At 47.3% G+C, this 16760-nt stretch overlaps 1 protein-coding gene across 1 annotated transcript; it reads left to right on the top strand.

The window, feature by feature from the left end:
* The first annotated feature begins 552 nt into the window (after nucleotides 1–552).
* Nucleotides 553–13378, top strand: ALOX15 (arachidonate 15-lipoxygenase). Its single transcript, XM_033091315.1, has 14 exons — nucleotides 553–777; nucleotides 2339–2543; nucleotides 2847–2928; nucleotides 3043–3165; nucleotides 3330–3433; nucleotides 3626–3786; nucleotides 4428–4571; nucleotides 5756–5965; nucleotides 10659–10745; nucleotides 10843–11012; nucleotides 11184–11305; nucleotides 11877–11977; nucleotides 12101–12268; nucleotides 12370–13378. The coding sequence occupies exons 1-14, from the start codon at nucleotides 643–645 to the stop codon at nucleotides 12547–12549; spliced, it is 1992 nt and encodes a 663-aa protein (XP_032947206.1). The 5' UTR covers nucleotides 553–642; the 3' UTR covers nucleotides 12550–13378.
* Nucleotides 13379–16760: the final 3382 nt, after the last annotated feature.

Raw genomic sequence — 16760 nt, 5'->3', positions numbered from 1 at the left:
TTAAATGCTGCTGCAGACCTGGCCTTCTTGCCCCCACTCCTTCATCTACCTCTTCCGTTTTAAGCACGACCTTTGGCAGGGGTGAACCAACTTGTGAGGGGAGGAGGGGGAGAGGGAGAGGACGAGGGAGTTGGAGAGGGAGGGAAAGAGAGAGAGAGAGAATGAGAATGTATCTTCCTCAAATGCTACTGCAGACCAGGTCTCCTTGCCCCACTCCTTCACCTACCCCTTCCGTTTTAAGCCTGACCGTTGGCAGGGGTGAACCAACTTGTGAGGAGGGAGAGAGAGAGAGAGAGAGAGAGAGAGTTTGTTTAGATCAGTGGGCTTCCCAGCCACACATACACCATCTGCCTGCTGGGCTAGCCATGGATTCCTTCTTCCTGCATGATTTCTGCCCAAATCCTCTTCTGCTTCCTCTTTCATCCTCCCCCCCATCAAGATAAGGGTCCGCACCTGGCCCTGCCTTTTTGGGCTGGGCAGAGCCGGGGGCCCAGCGCATAGCCAGGCGGGGTTACTTGGAGACCGGCCACCCACACTCACCCACGACTTCCCGCAAGGCTTCCAAGGGGCGGGGCCTCGGGCCATATTATTTGGAGCGTCCACCCTGCTTCCCCCTCAGAAGGCACGACGTCTTTGAGCAAGATGGGCGTCTACCGCGTCCGTGTGTCCACTGGATCCTCGCTCTGCGCGGGCTCCAGCAACCAGGTGAAGCTGTGGCTGGTTGGCCAGCACGGCCAAGCCGAGCTGCGGACGCGCCTGCGGCCGGCTCGGGGCAAGGTGAGCGGGTGGGAGCCTGGCGGTGTGCTGCGCCCCTGGCCCCAAGACAGTCAAATACCGGAGAAGAGGCACTCACTGCGCAAAGAGCGCCCTGAGATCGCGAGGCAGAGCGCTTAGGGCCATACATGGCACACATCAAGCGCTCAAAAATATTCCTGCCGCCCGGCCTCCTTAGAATGGAGAGGATGCTTCTGCTCCTTGTCGTTCGCAGACCTCTTTCTTCTTGAAATTCTGGGACCCTGGAGCTGCCGTGCACCTCCTGTTTCCTCTGTTCTTAAGAGCTGCTATTTCAAACCTTTTCTGCTGTTGCTAGATCTCCGACCCTGCGGGTTTTACCACCGGGGTGGGACCGGGCGAGGAGGGGGAACTGGGGAAGTGTGGGGGGAAGAAGCTAACAGACGAGAGCACTGAATTTCGTGACCCGCTGCGGCTTTGGCATCACATCTACCTGGTACTCACCCCTGGCTCCTGTTATTTTTTTCCTCCGCAATTCCCACCTGCAAATTCCCATTGCCCGTCAGTCTCTCTCCAGTACCCCCAGATCCGAATGTCTATCCCACGGACGCCTCAAAGGGACATGCGCAGGTGAAGTTCTCCCCTTGTTCCACCTCTCGGACCTCGCCTGTTGCCTCCCCAAGAAGTCACTCGCGCCTCCTCCTCCCATCACCTCTGTCTAACCAAGAATCGAGTGCCGTCAATTCCATCTCCTGGCTATCTCCCACCATGTCGGGATTTCCACCCACTCCCGACCACCAGGGTCCCTTTGAACCTACGTCACCTTTAGCCTTTTCTCCCATTTCGCCGCTTCCTCTCCTGCCCTTCCAAGCCCTTCTACAGCTAGAGCGACTTCTTCCAAATACATTCTCACCAGTAAAACATTCCCCCTGGCGTAAAACATTTGAATGGCTTCCCCTTGTTTTCAAGACTAAATCCAAAGCCCTTCACCTTCGAGACTCCTCAAGATCGGCCCAACTCATCTCCCACACTTCGCGCTCTGCTCCTCGCCACGGCTCGGCCTCGCTCAGCCTCCGCTCTCGCGCTTCCTCTCCCTGGCATGCATTTCCCCCACTTTTCCTCCGCCTCATTCTCCCTGACTGAACTCTGCTGGAGGTCTCTGCTTAGACAGACTGTCCTCCGGGAAGCCCGCCCCCAGGCTCGGTGGGTCCTCTGCCGCGCTCAGCCTTGGAGGTGGTGGTGGGGGCATCGGGGTCTCACGGCTATAACTGCCTGTCAACAGTGTATCTCCTCGCTCAATTGTACGCTCGCGCAGGGCTCAGCGCCCGTGCCCAGTGCCCAGTTCAGAGCTTGGCACGTCAATGACTACAGGAGGGGAAAAGGGCAGGAAGGAGTGCATCTTCCCTCCTCCGCCTCACCTCGGCCTGAAGAACTTGACCTGTCATGGGTCGTGGAGCCATCTGCTCAGGGTGCCCCCTTTCTCTTTCTGGCTCCTTTCGCGCGACTTTCCCAGTGGTCCAGCGGAAGGGAGTCGGGGGAGCCAGGCTCACTCCGAGCCCCCTTCCGGCGATCTCCATCAATGCTGAGTCTCTTCCCTCGCCTGCAGGAGACGGAATTCAAGGAGGATGTGTCGGAGTACCTGGGGCCTCTGCTGTTTGTGAAACTGCTCAAACGGCACCTCTTGAATGATGACGCCTGGTTCTGCAACTGGATCTCTGTGCAGGGCCCCGGGGCCAGTGGGGAAGAGCTCAGGTTCCCATGTTACCGCTGGGTGGAGGGTAATGGCGTCCTGAGCCTACCCGAGGGCACTGGTGAGTGTGGGGTGGGGGTGTGAGGAGGTCTCTGGGTCACAAGAGAAGCTGCGGGTGAGGGAGAGAAGAGGGGACAAGGCGTGGGGACAGGAACCAGAGGGCGGGGTCTTGTGGAAGAGGGGTGGTTGCTGGAGGTGGCACACAGCAGCGGCATGGAGGCTGGGGGGGGGGCGCAATGCTGAAGGGTCAGTCTCCCCCATCCCCGCATCTCGGAAGGGCCAGATGAGGAGGCACCGTTGGCAGGGACAGGGGAGAGGCTCTCAGGAGAAGCCTCAGCCTCCATCACCTCCATCGCTCTTCTAGCACGCACGGTGGTAGATGACCCTCAAGGCCTGTTCAAGAAACACCGGGAAGAGGAGCTGGAAGAGAGAAGGAAGCTGTACCGGTTAGCCTTACCCCCCATCCCCACCCACCCGGAAACCTGACTCTTCCCGACCCCTCAGGGAGTGCTGACTCTTCCCACCACCAATGCCTGATTTCATTTTTTTCTGTGCCACAGGTGGGGTAACTGGAAGGATGGGTTAATCCTGAACGTGGCTGCTACCACTTTAGGTGACCTCCCCATAGATGAGAGATTTCTGGAGAACAAGAAAATTGACTTTGAGGTTTCACTGGCCAAGGGGTGAGAACAAGGGGGGATGTGTGAGAGGGAGGTGTCTTGGTCCAGGAGAGACCAAGAGGCTACTGTGGACTGCAGAGGGATGGACTAGCCCAAGGTGCATGCCTGTGGTTATAATGTGTGATTCTGAGAATAACTCTCAAACTCTTCCCTATCCTTCCCTGAAGGCTGGCCGACCTGGCTATCAAAGACTCTCTAAATGTTCTGACTTGCTGGAATGATTTCGATGACTTCAAAAGGATTTTCTGGTGTGGCCAGAGCAAGCTGGCTGGTCAGTCCCTCTACCCCACTGCTTCTCCCAGGACCCTTACCCCCAGATCCCACCCGATCTAGGAAACCAGGGCCGGGAGATTTGAGGTCTTGGTTCCTCTGGCAGGCTGGGGTCTAGAGGGGATGGTTTGGTGGGAATTGGAAGAACCAGGAGCTCAGATCTCACAGCATGCTCCACAACTGCCATCCCCAGAGCAGGTGCGGGACTCCTGGAAGGAGGATGCCTTATTTGGGTACCAGTTTCTCAATGGCGCCAACCCCCTATTACTGAGGCGCTCCAATCAACTTCCTGCCCGCCTAGTATTCCCTCCAGGGATGGAAGAGCTGCAGGCCCAGCTGGAGAAGGAGCTTCAGGTATGGACATACCAGCCCAAAGGAGACCACACAGTGAAATGGGGGTGGAGTCAGCGTTTGTGCTGCTGTAGGGTGCACTGTGGGCCCAGCTTGCTGACGGATGGCAAGAGAGGATTCTACAGGAGAAATCTTGAGTGATTCTGGAGAAGTGCAACCACATGGCCTTCCTCCCCGAATGAGCAATGCATAGTGTGGAGGAAGAATGTGATGGGTGATAGAGACAGAGTCAAAATGAAATAACTGGTGCTAGGGATTTGGGGAGGGTGTGGGGTAAGAGAATCCCGTCAGGGGTGGAGTTGTTAGTCAGGAGTCAACATGGATCAGCTGAGAGAGAAAACTCACGGATTATAGGGTGAGACGGACTTAGGTGTGAATCCTGGCTCTGCTGCTATGTAATAAACTTTGTGATTTCAGGCAAGGTTTCTATCCTCTCTGGTCATCTGTTTCCTCTTTTATAAAACGGGCTAATTCAAGTGCATGTAAGAATTATATGAGGCTAAAAACACGTGATCCATTACCTGGTATAAAGTAGGTGATAGAGACAAGTTAGTTTCCTTCTCTTTCTTCTTCCTTTGGGGGGATCAGGGTGGGAAGAAGTTGCCATATACTGATAGCAGCCCTTGCCCTTTGCCCCCATCTAGGGAGGCACTCTGTTTGAAGCCGACTTCTCCCTGTTGGATGGGATCAAGGCCAACATCATACTGTGTAGCCAGCAGCACCTGGCTGCCCCTCTGGTCATGCTGAAACTGCAACCTGATGGGAAACTCTTGCCCATGGTCATCCAGGTGAGAGGACCCAGGATTTCTGCTCCCCTGTAGTTGGCCCTCTCAGCTCAGCCCCGCACCCAAATTCACTAAGGATTCACTCTGTTGTAAGACATTGTGCTAAAGCACTAGGGGAGGCATTAAAGGAGGAAATGGGCAAAGGTGGAAAGTTGCAGTCTAGCTAGACAGACAAACTAGGCAAATCTAAATAAGCTCCAGTACTGAGGAAGTACCTGAGGACAGAGACAGTTTGGGAGGGGTCATGGGAGATGGGGTGGGCATGAGCCTCGGGGAAGGGGCAACACCTGCCCCCAAGGGGAGATGCATTGCGTGAGAGCTGAGTGTGAGGAGTCAGGACATTATCAGTGGGCCGTTGAGCTGGAGTGGTGGGGAATATTGTGAGGTAAGAGGGGCCAGGCTGTGGGGGGCGGTGGATGCCAAACCAAGGAATATGAACACAGGAATCTGGTGAGGCTGTTGTGAAAGATACTGCTGGCACATTATACGGGGCATTGTGTTTAGGATGGATTCGAGAACGGAGATGCTAGATACAGGAATTAGGGTGATATGCTACAGCAAGTGTCCAAGGTGAGGGTGATGGACTCATATATGGGGAAAAGCTGTAGGGGTGCAGAGGAAAGATGAGTGGGATTGCAGAGGAAAATTAAAGTGGCCTAGATTCAAGGAGATAGGAAAGAAAGAGGCAAGGCATCTTCAGAAATAGGACAAATAAAGAGGAAAAGATGGTCAGGTGGACTTTGTCTGGCCGATTATGAGGTAATGGAGAGACATTCAAATTGTTACACATAGCTAGTGACAAGCTGAGAACTGGAGACTTAGCCGCATAGGGGTGGTGTTGAAAGATTGGAGAGAAGCTGAGGTTTCTGAAAAAGAACGTGGGATAAAGGAAACAGAGGGTTTGAATCTTGTCCACACTGAGGGGACTGAAAGGGGAAGTGGAGGCCAAAGAGGTAGTGGAAGACCAGTTTCTGCAAAAGGCTGGAGGCAGAGCAGCTTGTACAATGATAATGCACTGATAGAAAAGGAGGGGACGGAATAGTGGCTATTGAAGAGTAGCAGCAGTCAGATGGAGAAAGCTAAGCAAATTTGGGGAAGAAGGAAAGGGTTAAATATGCAAGGGAGGAGGAATCTGCTGGGCACCTGACACTCATCCTCTTCCTTCCCCAAACTCATTCCTTCTCCAGCTCCAGTTGCCACAGGCAGGATCGCCCCCACCAACACTTTTCTTGCCAACGGATCCCCCGATGGTCTGGCTCCTGGCTAAATGCTGGGTCCGTAGTTCTGATTTCCAGCTTCACGAGCTGCAGTCTCATCTTCTGAGGGGACATTTGATGGCTGAGGTTATCGCTGTAGCCACTATGAGGTGCCTTCCATCAATACATCCGATCTTCAAGGTAACACTTTATCCCCTTCTTTCCTGCCTGCCCTTCTCTCTGCCCCATGGCACAGTCCCACCTCTGCAGGCACCCTCTCTATGGAATCATAGGGGATGGGGAGAGCCAACCAATGAAAGACAAGAGAGTCAGGGAGTGAGAGCATGGCTTACTCTGCATTTTCAACATGGTAACATCACCTCCCATCATTGGCAAGGTGGGGGGTGGGAGGGGTCAGGAGTGGGGGGGTAGGGTAAGAAGTCTTACTCTTTTTATGTATAAAGCACAGATAGACATATGGTATATAAATAGTACACACAAATGAGGATTCCATCCAAAAAGTGGAAACCATGCAAATAACATACAAGATTATTCCAGCTGGTTTTGAAGGGTTCTAAAATAGTAACACATAGGCTAGTTAGAGGTGCTCAGGTCAACAATAGTAGCCTGGATTTTTACAGTTAGAGCAGAGTATTCACCCATTAACTTTTTTTCTTGGGTGACTCCTATGGGGCAAGAACCATTCTAGATGCCAGAGCTAAGCAAGACAGGCAAGGTCCTGAGTTTTGGGGGCTTTCATGTCCATTTAGGGCTCACAGACAATAAGGATTGTATTGTAACATATCAGCTGCAATGAGTACAATGCAGAGAATCAAAGCAGGGTGATGTTATGGAGGGGCTTAGATTGGGTGGTCAGGAAAGGTTTTCTTGAGGAGAAAGGAGATGACATAGAGAATAAAACTATGAGGAGCCAGCCATGAGGTGATCAAGGGGCTTATTGATCTAGGCAGAGGGAATAACTAGTGCAAAGGTTCTGAGGCAGGCACAAGCTTGGCATGTTTGAAGAACAGAAAGAAGGTGAGTATAATGGAGAAAAGGGAGATGAGGTTCCAATGGCAGGTAGGTTAGAGCATACATTCTCGGTGGAGGCAATTATGCCCCCCAAGGAGGTGAAAGTGGTTCTGGGGGGCAAAAATGTATAATTTTTATGTATAAAGTACATATATACATACAGTACATAACAAATATAGTACATCTATAGCATTAAAATTTCATGGGGGGGTGAGAGTAGGAAAAAACTATCTAAAAAGGCTCTTTAGAGTAGAGTGATAATGAAAAAAGGTTGAGAAACAATGAGCTAGAACTCAAGCAGTCTTTTTTTTTGGTGGCATTTGCTATGATCTAATCTTTTTCTTTTAAATAGTTTAAAAAATTTTTGAATTACAGTTGACATACAATATTACGTTACTTTCATGTGTACAACATAATAGACATTTATATAACTTACGAAATGCACACCCTAACAAATCTAGTACCCATCCTACACCATACATAGTTACAATATTATTGACTATATTTCTTATGCTATACTCTACATCCCTATGACTGTTTTGTAACTACCGATCTGTACATCTTAATCCATTCCTCTTTTTCACTTACCCCTGACAACATCTCTCCCATCTAACAGCCATCAAAATGTTCTCTGTATCTGAGTTTGTTTCTACTTGGTTTGTTTTTGTTCTTTAGATTCCATATATAAGCAAAATCACATTGCATCTGTCTTTCTGTGTCTGACGTAATCCACTCAGCACAATACCCTCCAGGCCCATCCATGCCACTGCAGATGGGAAGAAACCATTCCCTTTCATGGTGGAGCAACACTCCATTGTATGTATGTACCACCTCCTCTTTATCCATTCATCCATTGAACACACCCAGGCTGCCTCTACATCTTGGCCATTATAAACAATGCTGCAATGAACATATGGATGTACAAGTGCCCTTGAAGTAGCATTTTAGGTTTCTTCAGATAAATACCCGGAAGTGGGATTACTGGCGCCTTCTTTGTCTCTTGTTATAGCCTTTGTTTTAAAGTCTATTTTGTCTGGTATAAGTATTGCTACCCCAGAGTTTTTTGTTTGTTTGTTTCCATATTCATGAAATATCTTTTTCCCATCCCTTTACTTTGTCTGTGTATCCCTTTTGATCTGAAGTGAGTCTCTTGTAGGCAGCACATGTAAGGGTCTTGTTTTCTTATCCATTCAGTTGCCTTATCTTTTGATTGAAGCATTTAATCCATTTATATTGAAAGTAATTGTTGATAGATATGTAGGTATTGCCAATTTATTATTCATATTTTTAATTTATTTTTTAATTTTTTTAAAATTTTGTGTCCAAAAGAAGTCCTAAGATTCCTTGTAATACTGGTTTGGTGGTGATGAACTCCTTTAGCTTGTCTTATCTACAAAACTCTTTATCTGTCCTTCAAGTCTGAAAAATGGCTTTCCTGAATAGAGTAATCTTGGTTGTACATCCTTGCTTTTCATTTCTTTGAATATTTTGTGCCAATCCCTTTTGACCTGCACAATTTTTGTTGAGAAGTCAGCTAGCAGTCTTAGGGGAACTTCCTTGTAGGTAACTAACTGCTTTTCTCTTGCTGCTTCTCTCTTTGTCTTTAACCTTTGGCATTTTAATTATATGATGTGTCTTGGTGTGGGCCTCTTTGGGTTCATCTTGTTTGGGACTCTGCATTTCCTGGACTGGTATGTCTATTTCCTTCACCAGGTTAGGGAAGTTTTCCATCATTATTTCTTCAAATAGGTGTTTAATTCTTTGCTTTCTCTCTTTTTCTGGTACCCCAATGATGCGAATGTTGGTACGCTTGATGTTGTCCCAGAGGCCCCTTAAACTGTCCTCATTTTTTTGGATTCTTTTTTCTTTTTGCTCTTCTATTTGGGGGTTTTCTGCTATTTATCTTCTAAATCGCTGATTTGATCCTCTGCTTCATCTATTCTACTGCGAATTCCCCATAATGTGTTCTTCATTTCAGTTTTATATTTTTTATTTCTGACTGGCTCTTTTTTATGTTTCCTATCTCTTTGTTGAAGTTCTTCCTGAGATCCTTGAGCATCCTTATAACTAGGATTTTGAACTCTGTATCTGGTAGGTTGCTTGTCTCCATTTTGTTTAGTTTTTTTTCTGGAGTTATGTTCTGTTCTTCTATTTAAAACATGTTTCTTTGTCTCCCCATTTTGGCTGCCTCCTTGTGTTTGTTTCTATGTATTAGGTAGGGTTGCTATGACTCCCAGTCTTAGTAGAGTGACCTTCTTTAGTAGGTGTCCTGGGGGGACCCGTGGTACAGTCTCCCAGGACAACTGACTGGGTGCTCCATGTGTGTCCCTTGTGTGGGTTGTGTGTGTCCTCCTATTGTAGTTGAGCCTTTGATTGCTATTTGCACATCATTAGGAAGGATTGACGCTCAGACAGATTGTTTGTGAAGAATGGCTGTGACTACAGTGGAGGAGTTGTTGTGCAGGGGCTGACCCTACAGAGCAGGATTCACTTAACAGGGTTTTGGTGCCTGCCCACTCTGCCCTTAGGGTGGGTCGTCCTTGGAGGTGGCCAGGTGATGCTCAGGCTCAGTCCAAAGTTGGAGGTGCCCTGACTCAGGCTAAGTTCAGCCACAGCCTGAGCCTTGCTAGGGGCTACCTGGCATGAACCACATATGGCCACATATGGCCAACACTCACGCTGGGCTTGGAGGTGTTTTGAGAGGCCAAGCGGCAAACTGAAGCTGGCTGTTGCTAGTGCCGGGCTTAGGGCTGCTCAGCCAGAGGTATGGGACACACTGAAGACAGATGCTGCTTGTTTGGGTTTTGTGAACCTTTGAGAGATTTTTAGAAAAGTCTTCAGCATGAGCTAAGACAGGCCATTTGTATGGGAAAGCCACTGGAAGTGGCTTGGGTGTGCCTGAAAGTTGGGTGGGTGGAGTCTCAGGGAATCACCAGAGTGGGGTGAATGAACAGTGTTTAGCCAGGTTCCAGGTTGATGTAGACTTGGATATGGTGGCTGCTTGTGTCTGTATTCAGGGAGTGGGGAGGGCTCAAACAACAAATAATGGATTCTATCTGGGAGAAAGCTGCCCCTCCAGCCTTCACTCTGAGGCCAGACATTTCAGTTCCTCCCATGGGCCTTGAAAGAGGCCCATGGCATCTTTCAAGCTGCTGCCCCAGTGCTGGAGCTCAGACTGAGTGAGTCCGTCAGAGAGTGAGTCCATGCACAGCCCTTTCAGCGAAACACCTGGGACTCCAGCAGCCCTCTTTCTCACTCAGCCACAATCTCTGCTGGTTTTCACAGCCAGAAGTTGTGGGGACTTTTCTTCCTGGCACTGAAACCCTGGGCTGGGGAACCTGGTGTGGGGCTGGGACCCAACCCCTTGCTCCTCCAGGGGACCTCCACAGCCGAGATATCCCTCTTGACTTTTAACCGCCACATGTGGGTGTGGGACCAACCCGTTCTGCATCTCTGCCCCTCTTACCTGTATGTCCTTAGTTGTAGGACTTTTGTACAGCTAGATTTCAGGTAATTCTTAATGATGGTTGTTCTGTAGTTTAGTTGTAATTTTGATGTGGTCATGAGAGGAGTGTTTATGTATTCCACCATCTTGACTGGAAATCCCTACTATCTAACTTGAACAGTCAATGTGAAAAGAAAAGGAAAATGATTTCTTTCAGTTATCATAGAACAATAAGCCAACGATTTGTGGAATGAAGTATAAATCAACTGAACACTCTTGATGTCAAGGGGCCACTGAATTTCACATCTCTGCTTTTCTTGAAGATTTGGTACCTTTCCTGCTCTTCAACCCCTATTTCCTGCAGGGACCTTTCACAGCTCCCTTCTGATTTTGCCCTTCCCTGCTTTCTCCCTCCAGCTGTTAATTCCCCACCTGCGATATACCATGGAAATTAACGTGCGGGCCAGGACTGGGCTGATCTCTGACTTGGGCATTTTCGACCAGGTATGAGGAGAGAGGGGGGATGCTGGTGTTCATGCTTCCTCCGCTTCTGGACTTGGGTAGGTGTATTTGCCTGATCCTACCTATCCATGCTCCTCAGGTGGTGAGCACTGGTGGGGGAGGCCACGTGGAGCTGCTCAAGAAAGCTGGATCCTTTCTAAGCTATAGATCATTCTGTCCCCCTGATGACCTAGCTGACAGGGGGCTTTTGGGAGTCAAGTCTTCCTTTTATGCCCATGATGCTCTGCGGCTCTGGGAAGTCATCTTTCGGTGAGGCAAGGGGAAGGCAGGGCTGCTGGGGTGGGCAGGGAGGAGGAGGCTTGGAGAACTGAAGGTCTTGATTGGGGACTGGGGACGCTGACCTGGCAGTGTGGGTAAGGAATAGAGGGTCTGGAGGCTCCCTGTCAGCTTCAGCTCTCTTGGCCATTGCCTTGACGGCAGGTATGTGGAGGGAATCGTGAATCTTCACTATAAGTCAGATGAGGCAGTGAAGGAGGATCTTGAGCTACAGACCTGGTGTCGAGAAATCACTGAAATTGGGCTGCGAGGGGCCAAGGATCTTGGTAAGTTGAGCCCCTTCCCTGAGACGTCCAATCTGAGAGATTCCTTCTTTGAACCTCCCCAGAATCCTTTCTATTTCTATGGAAACTTCCAGAACCATGTCCAACCCCTATGAAAATGTCCAAATGCCTTCTCAGATTTATTTTCCTCTCAGCTAGAGACAGGTCCCCATCCTATGCACTAAGAACCCCTCCAGGTCCTAGATACCGAGGGACCAGTGATTGCTCATAAATGTTTAGCAAATGGCTCTCTGGGAAACATAGCCCTGATTTATAGCATTTGCCCATTTCCACGGTGTAAATATTTCCACTGTGGTTACCAATGTGATGTCAACCAGCTTGCTAAATACCTGAACACTTAACATAATTGACTCTTGTGAGCCAGAATGAGCCATACCAGCAGATCTCCCCATTTCCCCCACCCCAACCCACACTCATGTCAGTTCCCACAATAGTTCCTGAGACTCCTTGATAACTCTTCTTCCCCTTCTTTTTCTCCTTGCTCGGCCTCCTCTATCTGAGCTCTGCTTCTATTCCTGGCCTCACAGCTTCTAACTCCCTTTACCCTTTGCAGGGTTTCCCATCTCCTTACAGTCCCAGGACCAGGTTTGCCACTTTGTCACCATGTGCATCTTTACCTGCACTGGCCAGCACTCCTCTGTCCACCTGGGCCAGGTACTTATCATTGGGGGGGCAGCTGGGCACTTGCACCTGGAGTGGGGGTGGTGGCAGTGTGCAGGTGGCTAAGGGGTTTTTATGCTTAGCAGACATTGACTCTAGATATCTGCCCCTCCTTAGCTGGATTGGTACGCTTGGGTCCCTAACACACCCTGCACGATGAGGCTGCCCCCACCGACCACCAAGGATGCGACACTGGAGACAGTGATGGCAACACTGCCCAATTTTCATCAGGCTTCTCTCCAGATGTCCATAACTTGGCAACTGGGCAGACGCCAGCCCATTATGGTGAGAGCCAGGTGCCTGGGTTCCTGAGGAAGGGGGCAGCTGTGGGCGCTCCAAATTAGGGGTCATAAGGCTCTCAGCTGCTTTTTTTCTCTCTGTCCCAGGTGGCTTTGGGCCAGCATGAGGAGGAGTATTTTTCGGGCCCTGAGCCCAAAGCTGTGCTGAAGAAGTTCAGGGAGGAGCTGGCTGCTCTGGATAAGGAAATCGAGATCCGGAATGCAAAGCTGGACATGCCCTACGAGTACCTGCGGCCCAGCTTGGTGGAAAACAGTGTGGCCATTTGAGTGCCCCAGCTTGTGGTTGTTTCAGCCCCCTCTTCCACCCAAGCCACAACTGCGTCCCTAAGTGCTTTCGTCTTACTCTCCCCAACCGCGCCTCTTTCTATCTCCACTCTCCCTAAAGAGTCACTTTTCCTTGTGTATGTCCACAGTGAACAGATCTTACTCTAGATGCACCACCTACAGGCCTCGTTTCACTGTATTCCTCCCTCTCTTCCTATTCTCCTCCCTTCCTCCCTCATCATTGGGATCTCCCATAGGGCAGATAATAGTCACTTTTATATAAACTGTTTCAAGAATGACTAGGTAGTCAGGTTACACCGCATTTTTGTTTGTTTGTTTTATAATTTTGAACCTAATACAAATTTAACAACAACAAAAAGATATTTTGGATTAATGAAAGGAACTTAGATCAAATGATCCTAAATCAAACACTGGCAAAACAATGTAGCACGTTTTTTTAACTATAGATGGGATTTACCACATGTCCTGAAGCCAGACACAATACAGAGCAAACCATTTACACAAGAATTCCCAAGATTTTTCAATTCTCAAGATTTTCACTTTGTGGTTCACTTAGAAAATGATAAACGGAAGTAAATGGGTTAAACTGGTGAAGACACTCCCAGCTGGAGGTATCTGGCCTTGGGGCTTCAGCCTGAGTGATCCATTTGTATGACCTATTTGCAGTTCACCAGTTAGGAGGCTTCAAATGAAAATAACTAACTGGAAAAAAAGTAAAAATCTCACGGTTATTTTAATGAGTGACAACAGAAGAAGCAGTGAAGTCCGCCTTTGTAATTGTAATAAATAATTAAAATTCTGGAAAAATAAACTTGGAAGTTTTGTTTCTTATACGATCATCTATGGATATTTCAAGCCAGAAGATAACAGTGTACATAAGCCAAAATTGTTTCCTTTATAATATAAACAAAGTTGCTTCTTGACTCTGATTCTGTTTAATTTGGCAGAAGACGTTTGGGTGATGCTTGGTCTGATTCTTGAAGGAAGACTAGGAAATAAACAGTTGAGGGGGGTAGAGTTTCATGCTGGGATTTAGGAGAGCCCATAGGAGGTAAGAGAGCATGGAACAGTCTTCACACCAGAAATCATTCAGTAATGCAGTCTGGAGGTGGGAAGGGGGTTAGGAAGGAAGCGGTGGGAAGGGGAAGTCTCATGAAGAACATGTTTTATGTCAGAAATTTAGACTTGACCTTTAAGAAACAACCATGGAACAATTTCTTCCTTCCTTCCTTCCTTCCTTTCTTTCTTCCTTCCTTCCTTCCTTCCTTCCTTCCTTCCTTCCTTTCTCTCTCTCTCTCTTTCTTCTCTCTCTCTCTTTCTCCCTCCCTTCCTTCCTCCCTCCCTCCATCCATCCTTCTCTCCCCCCTTCTCTCTCTCTCTCTCTCTCTCTCTCTCTCACTCTCTCGCTCTCTCTCTCTCTCTCTTTCTCTCTCTCTCTCTCTCTCTCTCTCTCTCTCTCTCTCTCTCTCTCTCGCTCTCTCTCTCACTCTCTCTCGCTCTCGCTCTTTCTTTCGATTTCAAGTAAGGGTATGACAGGGTCCTAGAAGTCAAACACAGAGGCATCCCCTTCTCCTTGGAGGCCACACCCTCTTTTCCTTGAAGGTCACACCATCATTAGTGTTTCCTTGCTGGATACTCCCATTTTGAGGGCTTTCCTCCTCAGTGCCTGACAGAGAAAACTTCGAATCCCATTGCTTTCTGGAAATGAATCTGTTAGAGCCACAGGTTTATTACAAACTGGCTTATAGGCAGAAAACCAAGAGACATGGACTTGGTGTTCTCTAAAACATGAAACCACGTCCCTGAAGTTCCAGTGAAGTTACAAAATAAAAAGTGAGGCCATAGCGACCTACATTATTTTAGGGGAGTAAACCAATTTCTTACAACAGATATATTCTAGCAAATATATTTTCTGATAACAAATATGTATCAGTAAATGGAAATTATATTCAATTATTGAGAATAGAGCAAGCGTAGACTCAAGATTAAGGATTGTGAAACATAGGAGATCACAATAAGCCCTTGTCAGGATGGCTCAAGGGAAATAAATTCTTGCAAAGAAATCGCCAGAATAAGTACACATCTGACAAGAAGGAACCTTCATCCCAACCTGGTTATTGTTTATATTCTTAGCGTTTTCAAGGTAAAATCTGGCAAATATTTTCTAGATTTTGCTCTTATCCAACAAAACATAATCGATAGCTCGGTGCATGGTTCTTTCAGATCCTTTGTGTTGAGCCTTTGCATTCTTTTCAAGGTACCTCATTCAACTGCCCATTGTGACTGAAGCCTTTGACTTATTGCAATTTCCAACTAAGGCTGAGTGAAAGAGCGTAGGGTTTTAACTTTTCTGTTTCCACACACCAAAACTTCTGGGTGTCTACCTGTTCTTTTGTCATGGGCAGGGGGAGTGGGATGCAAGCGTGAGTGAGCCCAGCTGCCTGGACCCCACTCCGTTTGCCATATCCCCACGCCAGCCTTGCCCTAGCCCTTAAAGCATACGTTTTGTTTAAACTTATGGAGGGTGGGGTGGAGCGTTCCTGGCAGGAAACCAAGAGTGGGCGAAGGCCCAGAGGTGGGAGTGGATTTACATGGGGCAGAATATTGGTAAATGCAGTTTAAGTTACTTGGTAGGTTGTTCCTGTACAGTATATTCAAGCGAATATAAAGGTGTGACATTGCAACTGGGATAAAGGCATTCATGCGCTGGAGGGGTCGTGGCTAGAAAAGGGTTGAGACCAGCTTCTTAAGACCCGGAGCAGACCTATCCTCAAGCCTACTTCTCCAACCCTAACTGCTGCACGTCACAGAGCTCCTCTCTTCTCTGACTGCCTGCTCCTTTCTCTGCCAATCTCAGTCATGTGTTACTGAGAAAGTGATCTTGCACAGAGGTATCTGTGAGACTCGAGAGAAAGATGGGAGAAATACTACAAAGACAGAATTGACAGGACTTGGTGATCCTTTGGATGTCAGCAGGATTAGGAATAGAGAAGGCGGAGAGGATGACTCCAAGGATTTAGGCTGGTTGGGGGCAAAAGATTTTTTTATCTTAAGCTTCTAAGATTGACGTGTAACACCCATAAAAAGTGCACAAAACATAATGTACTGTTCAGTGGATAATCATCAAGAGAAAATCATACAGCAACAGCCCAGGACAAGAAAGAAAACATTACCAAATCCCTGAAGCTCCCATATGTCCCCCACTATTACCCTTAATGAAAAAAAATACATTTTTTTTTAATTAGTTTCAGGTACACAAGACAAAGTAATACTTAGACGTTTATCATTTATATCCCTCACAAAAAATACATTATTAATTTTAATTTTTTCTAACATAAAGTAGCTCCTCTCAATCTTTACCCTGAAATCATGTTCAGGTCGCAGAAAACCTCCACTTAACAATTTTGGTATCTACAACTCATGGTCCACTAACATAATCATTAAATTGTTATATAATAATCCAGTGATAACTGACAGGGCTCTTTTGAATAGAAATTGATATCTTTCTGTGGATATGTTTATTTTGGCCAGTTTAATAGTCTATTGTTTTTCTTTAAAAAAATGTCCCACTCTTTAAGTATAACTTGATTGAATTAAAATTAAAGTACAATAACCTGCATGTATTTAGAGTGTGTAAATGGATTTTTTTGACATATGTTCATGTCCACGAAGCCATCACTACAATCGAGTTGATGAAACTTTCCATTGTCCCCAAAAGGTTTCCTGTGTCCTTTCGCAACTCATCCCTTCATCCATTTCTGTTTCCAGGCAATCAATCATCTGCTTTCTGTGATAAATTAGTTTGCACATTACAGGATTTTATATGAATGGACTAATGCAATGTGTACTCCTTTTTGTCTAGCTTCTTTCACTTAGCATAATGAATTTTAGATTCATCCATGTTATTGTATACTTTTGGTTTCTTTTTTTTTGTGGGAGAGTATTCCTTTGTGTGGGTATGCCACAATCTGTGGATGATAGCCATTTGTGTTATTTCTAGATTTTGGCTGTTACAGGTAAAGCTGTTATGGACAAATAGAGCTTCATGTACAAATCTTTGTGTGTGGATATACATTTTTGTTTCTTTTGGATAAATTCCTAGGAGTGGAATGATTGGATTTTGTGGTAATATATGTTTTACTTTTTTAGAAACTGCCAACGGTTTTCCAAAGTTCTTGCACCATCTTATGTTC

Source organism: Rhinolophus ferrumequinum, chromosome 21, assembly GCF_004115265.2.
Source record: "Rhinolophus ferrumequinum isolate MPI-CBG mRhiFer1 chromosome 21, mRhiFer1_v1.p, whole genome shotgun sequence".
Taxonomy (NCBI): Eukaryota; Metazoa; Chordata; class Mammalia; order Chiroptera; family Rhinolophidae; genus Rhinolophus; species Rhinolophus ferrumequinum.
Note: the sequence above shows the minus strand (reverse complement) of the source record. Positions and strands in the feature narration are given on the sequence as shown.

Bases quoted from the DNA above. Each gene is read 5' to 3' on its own strand.
- ALOX15 (XM_033091315.1), top strand. From the start codon at position 643: ATGGGCGTCTACCGCGTCCGTGTGTCCACTGGATCCTCGCTCTGCGCG. The intron at 2,544-2,846 runs GTGAGTGTGGGG...TCGCTCTTCTAG, and splicing joins GAGCCTACCCGAGGGCACTG to CACGCACGGTGGTAGATGAC. The intron at 4,572-5,755 runs GTGAGAGGACCC...TTCCTTCTCCAG, and splicing joins TCTTGCCCATGGTCATCCAG to CTCCAGTTGCCACAGGCAGG.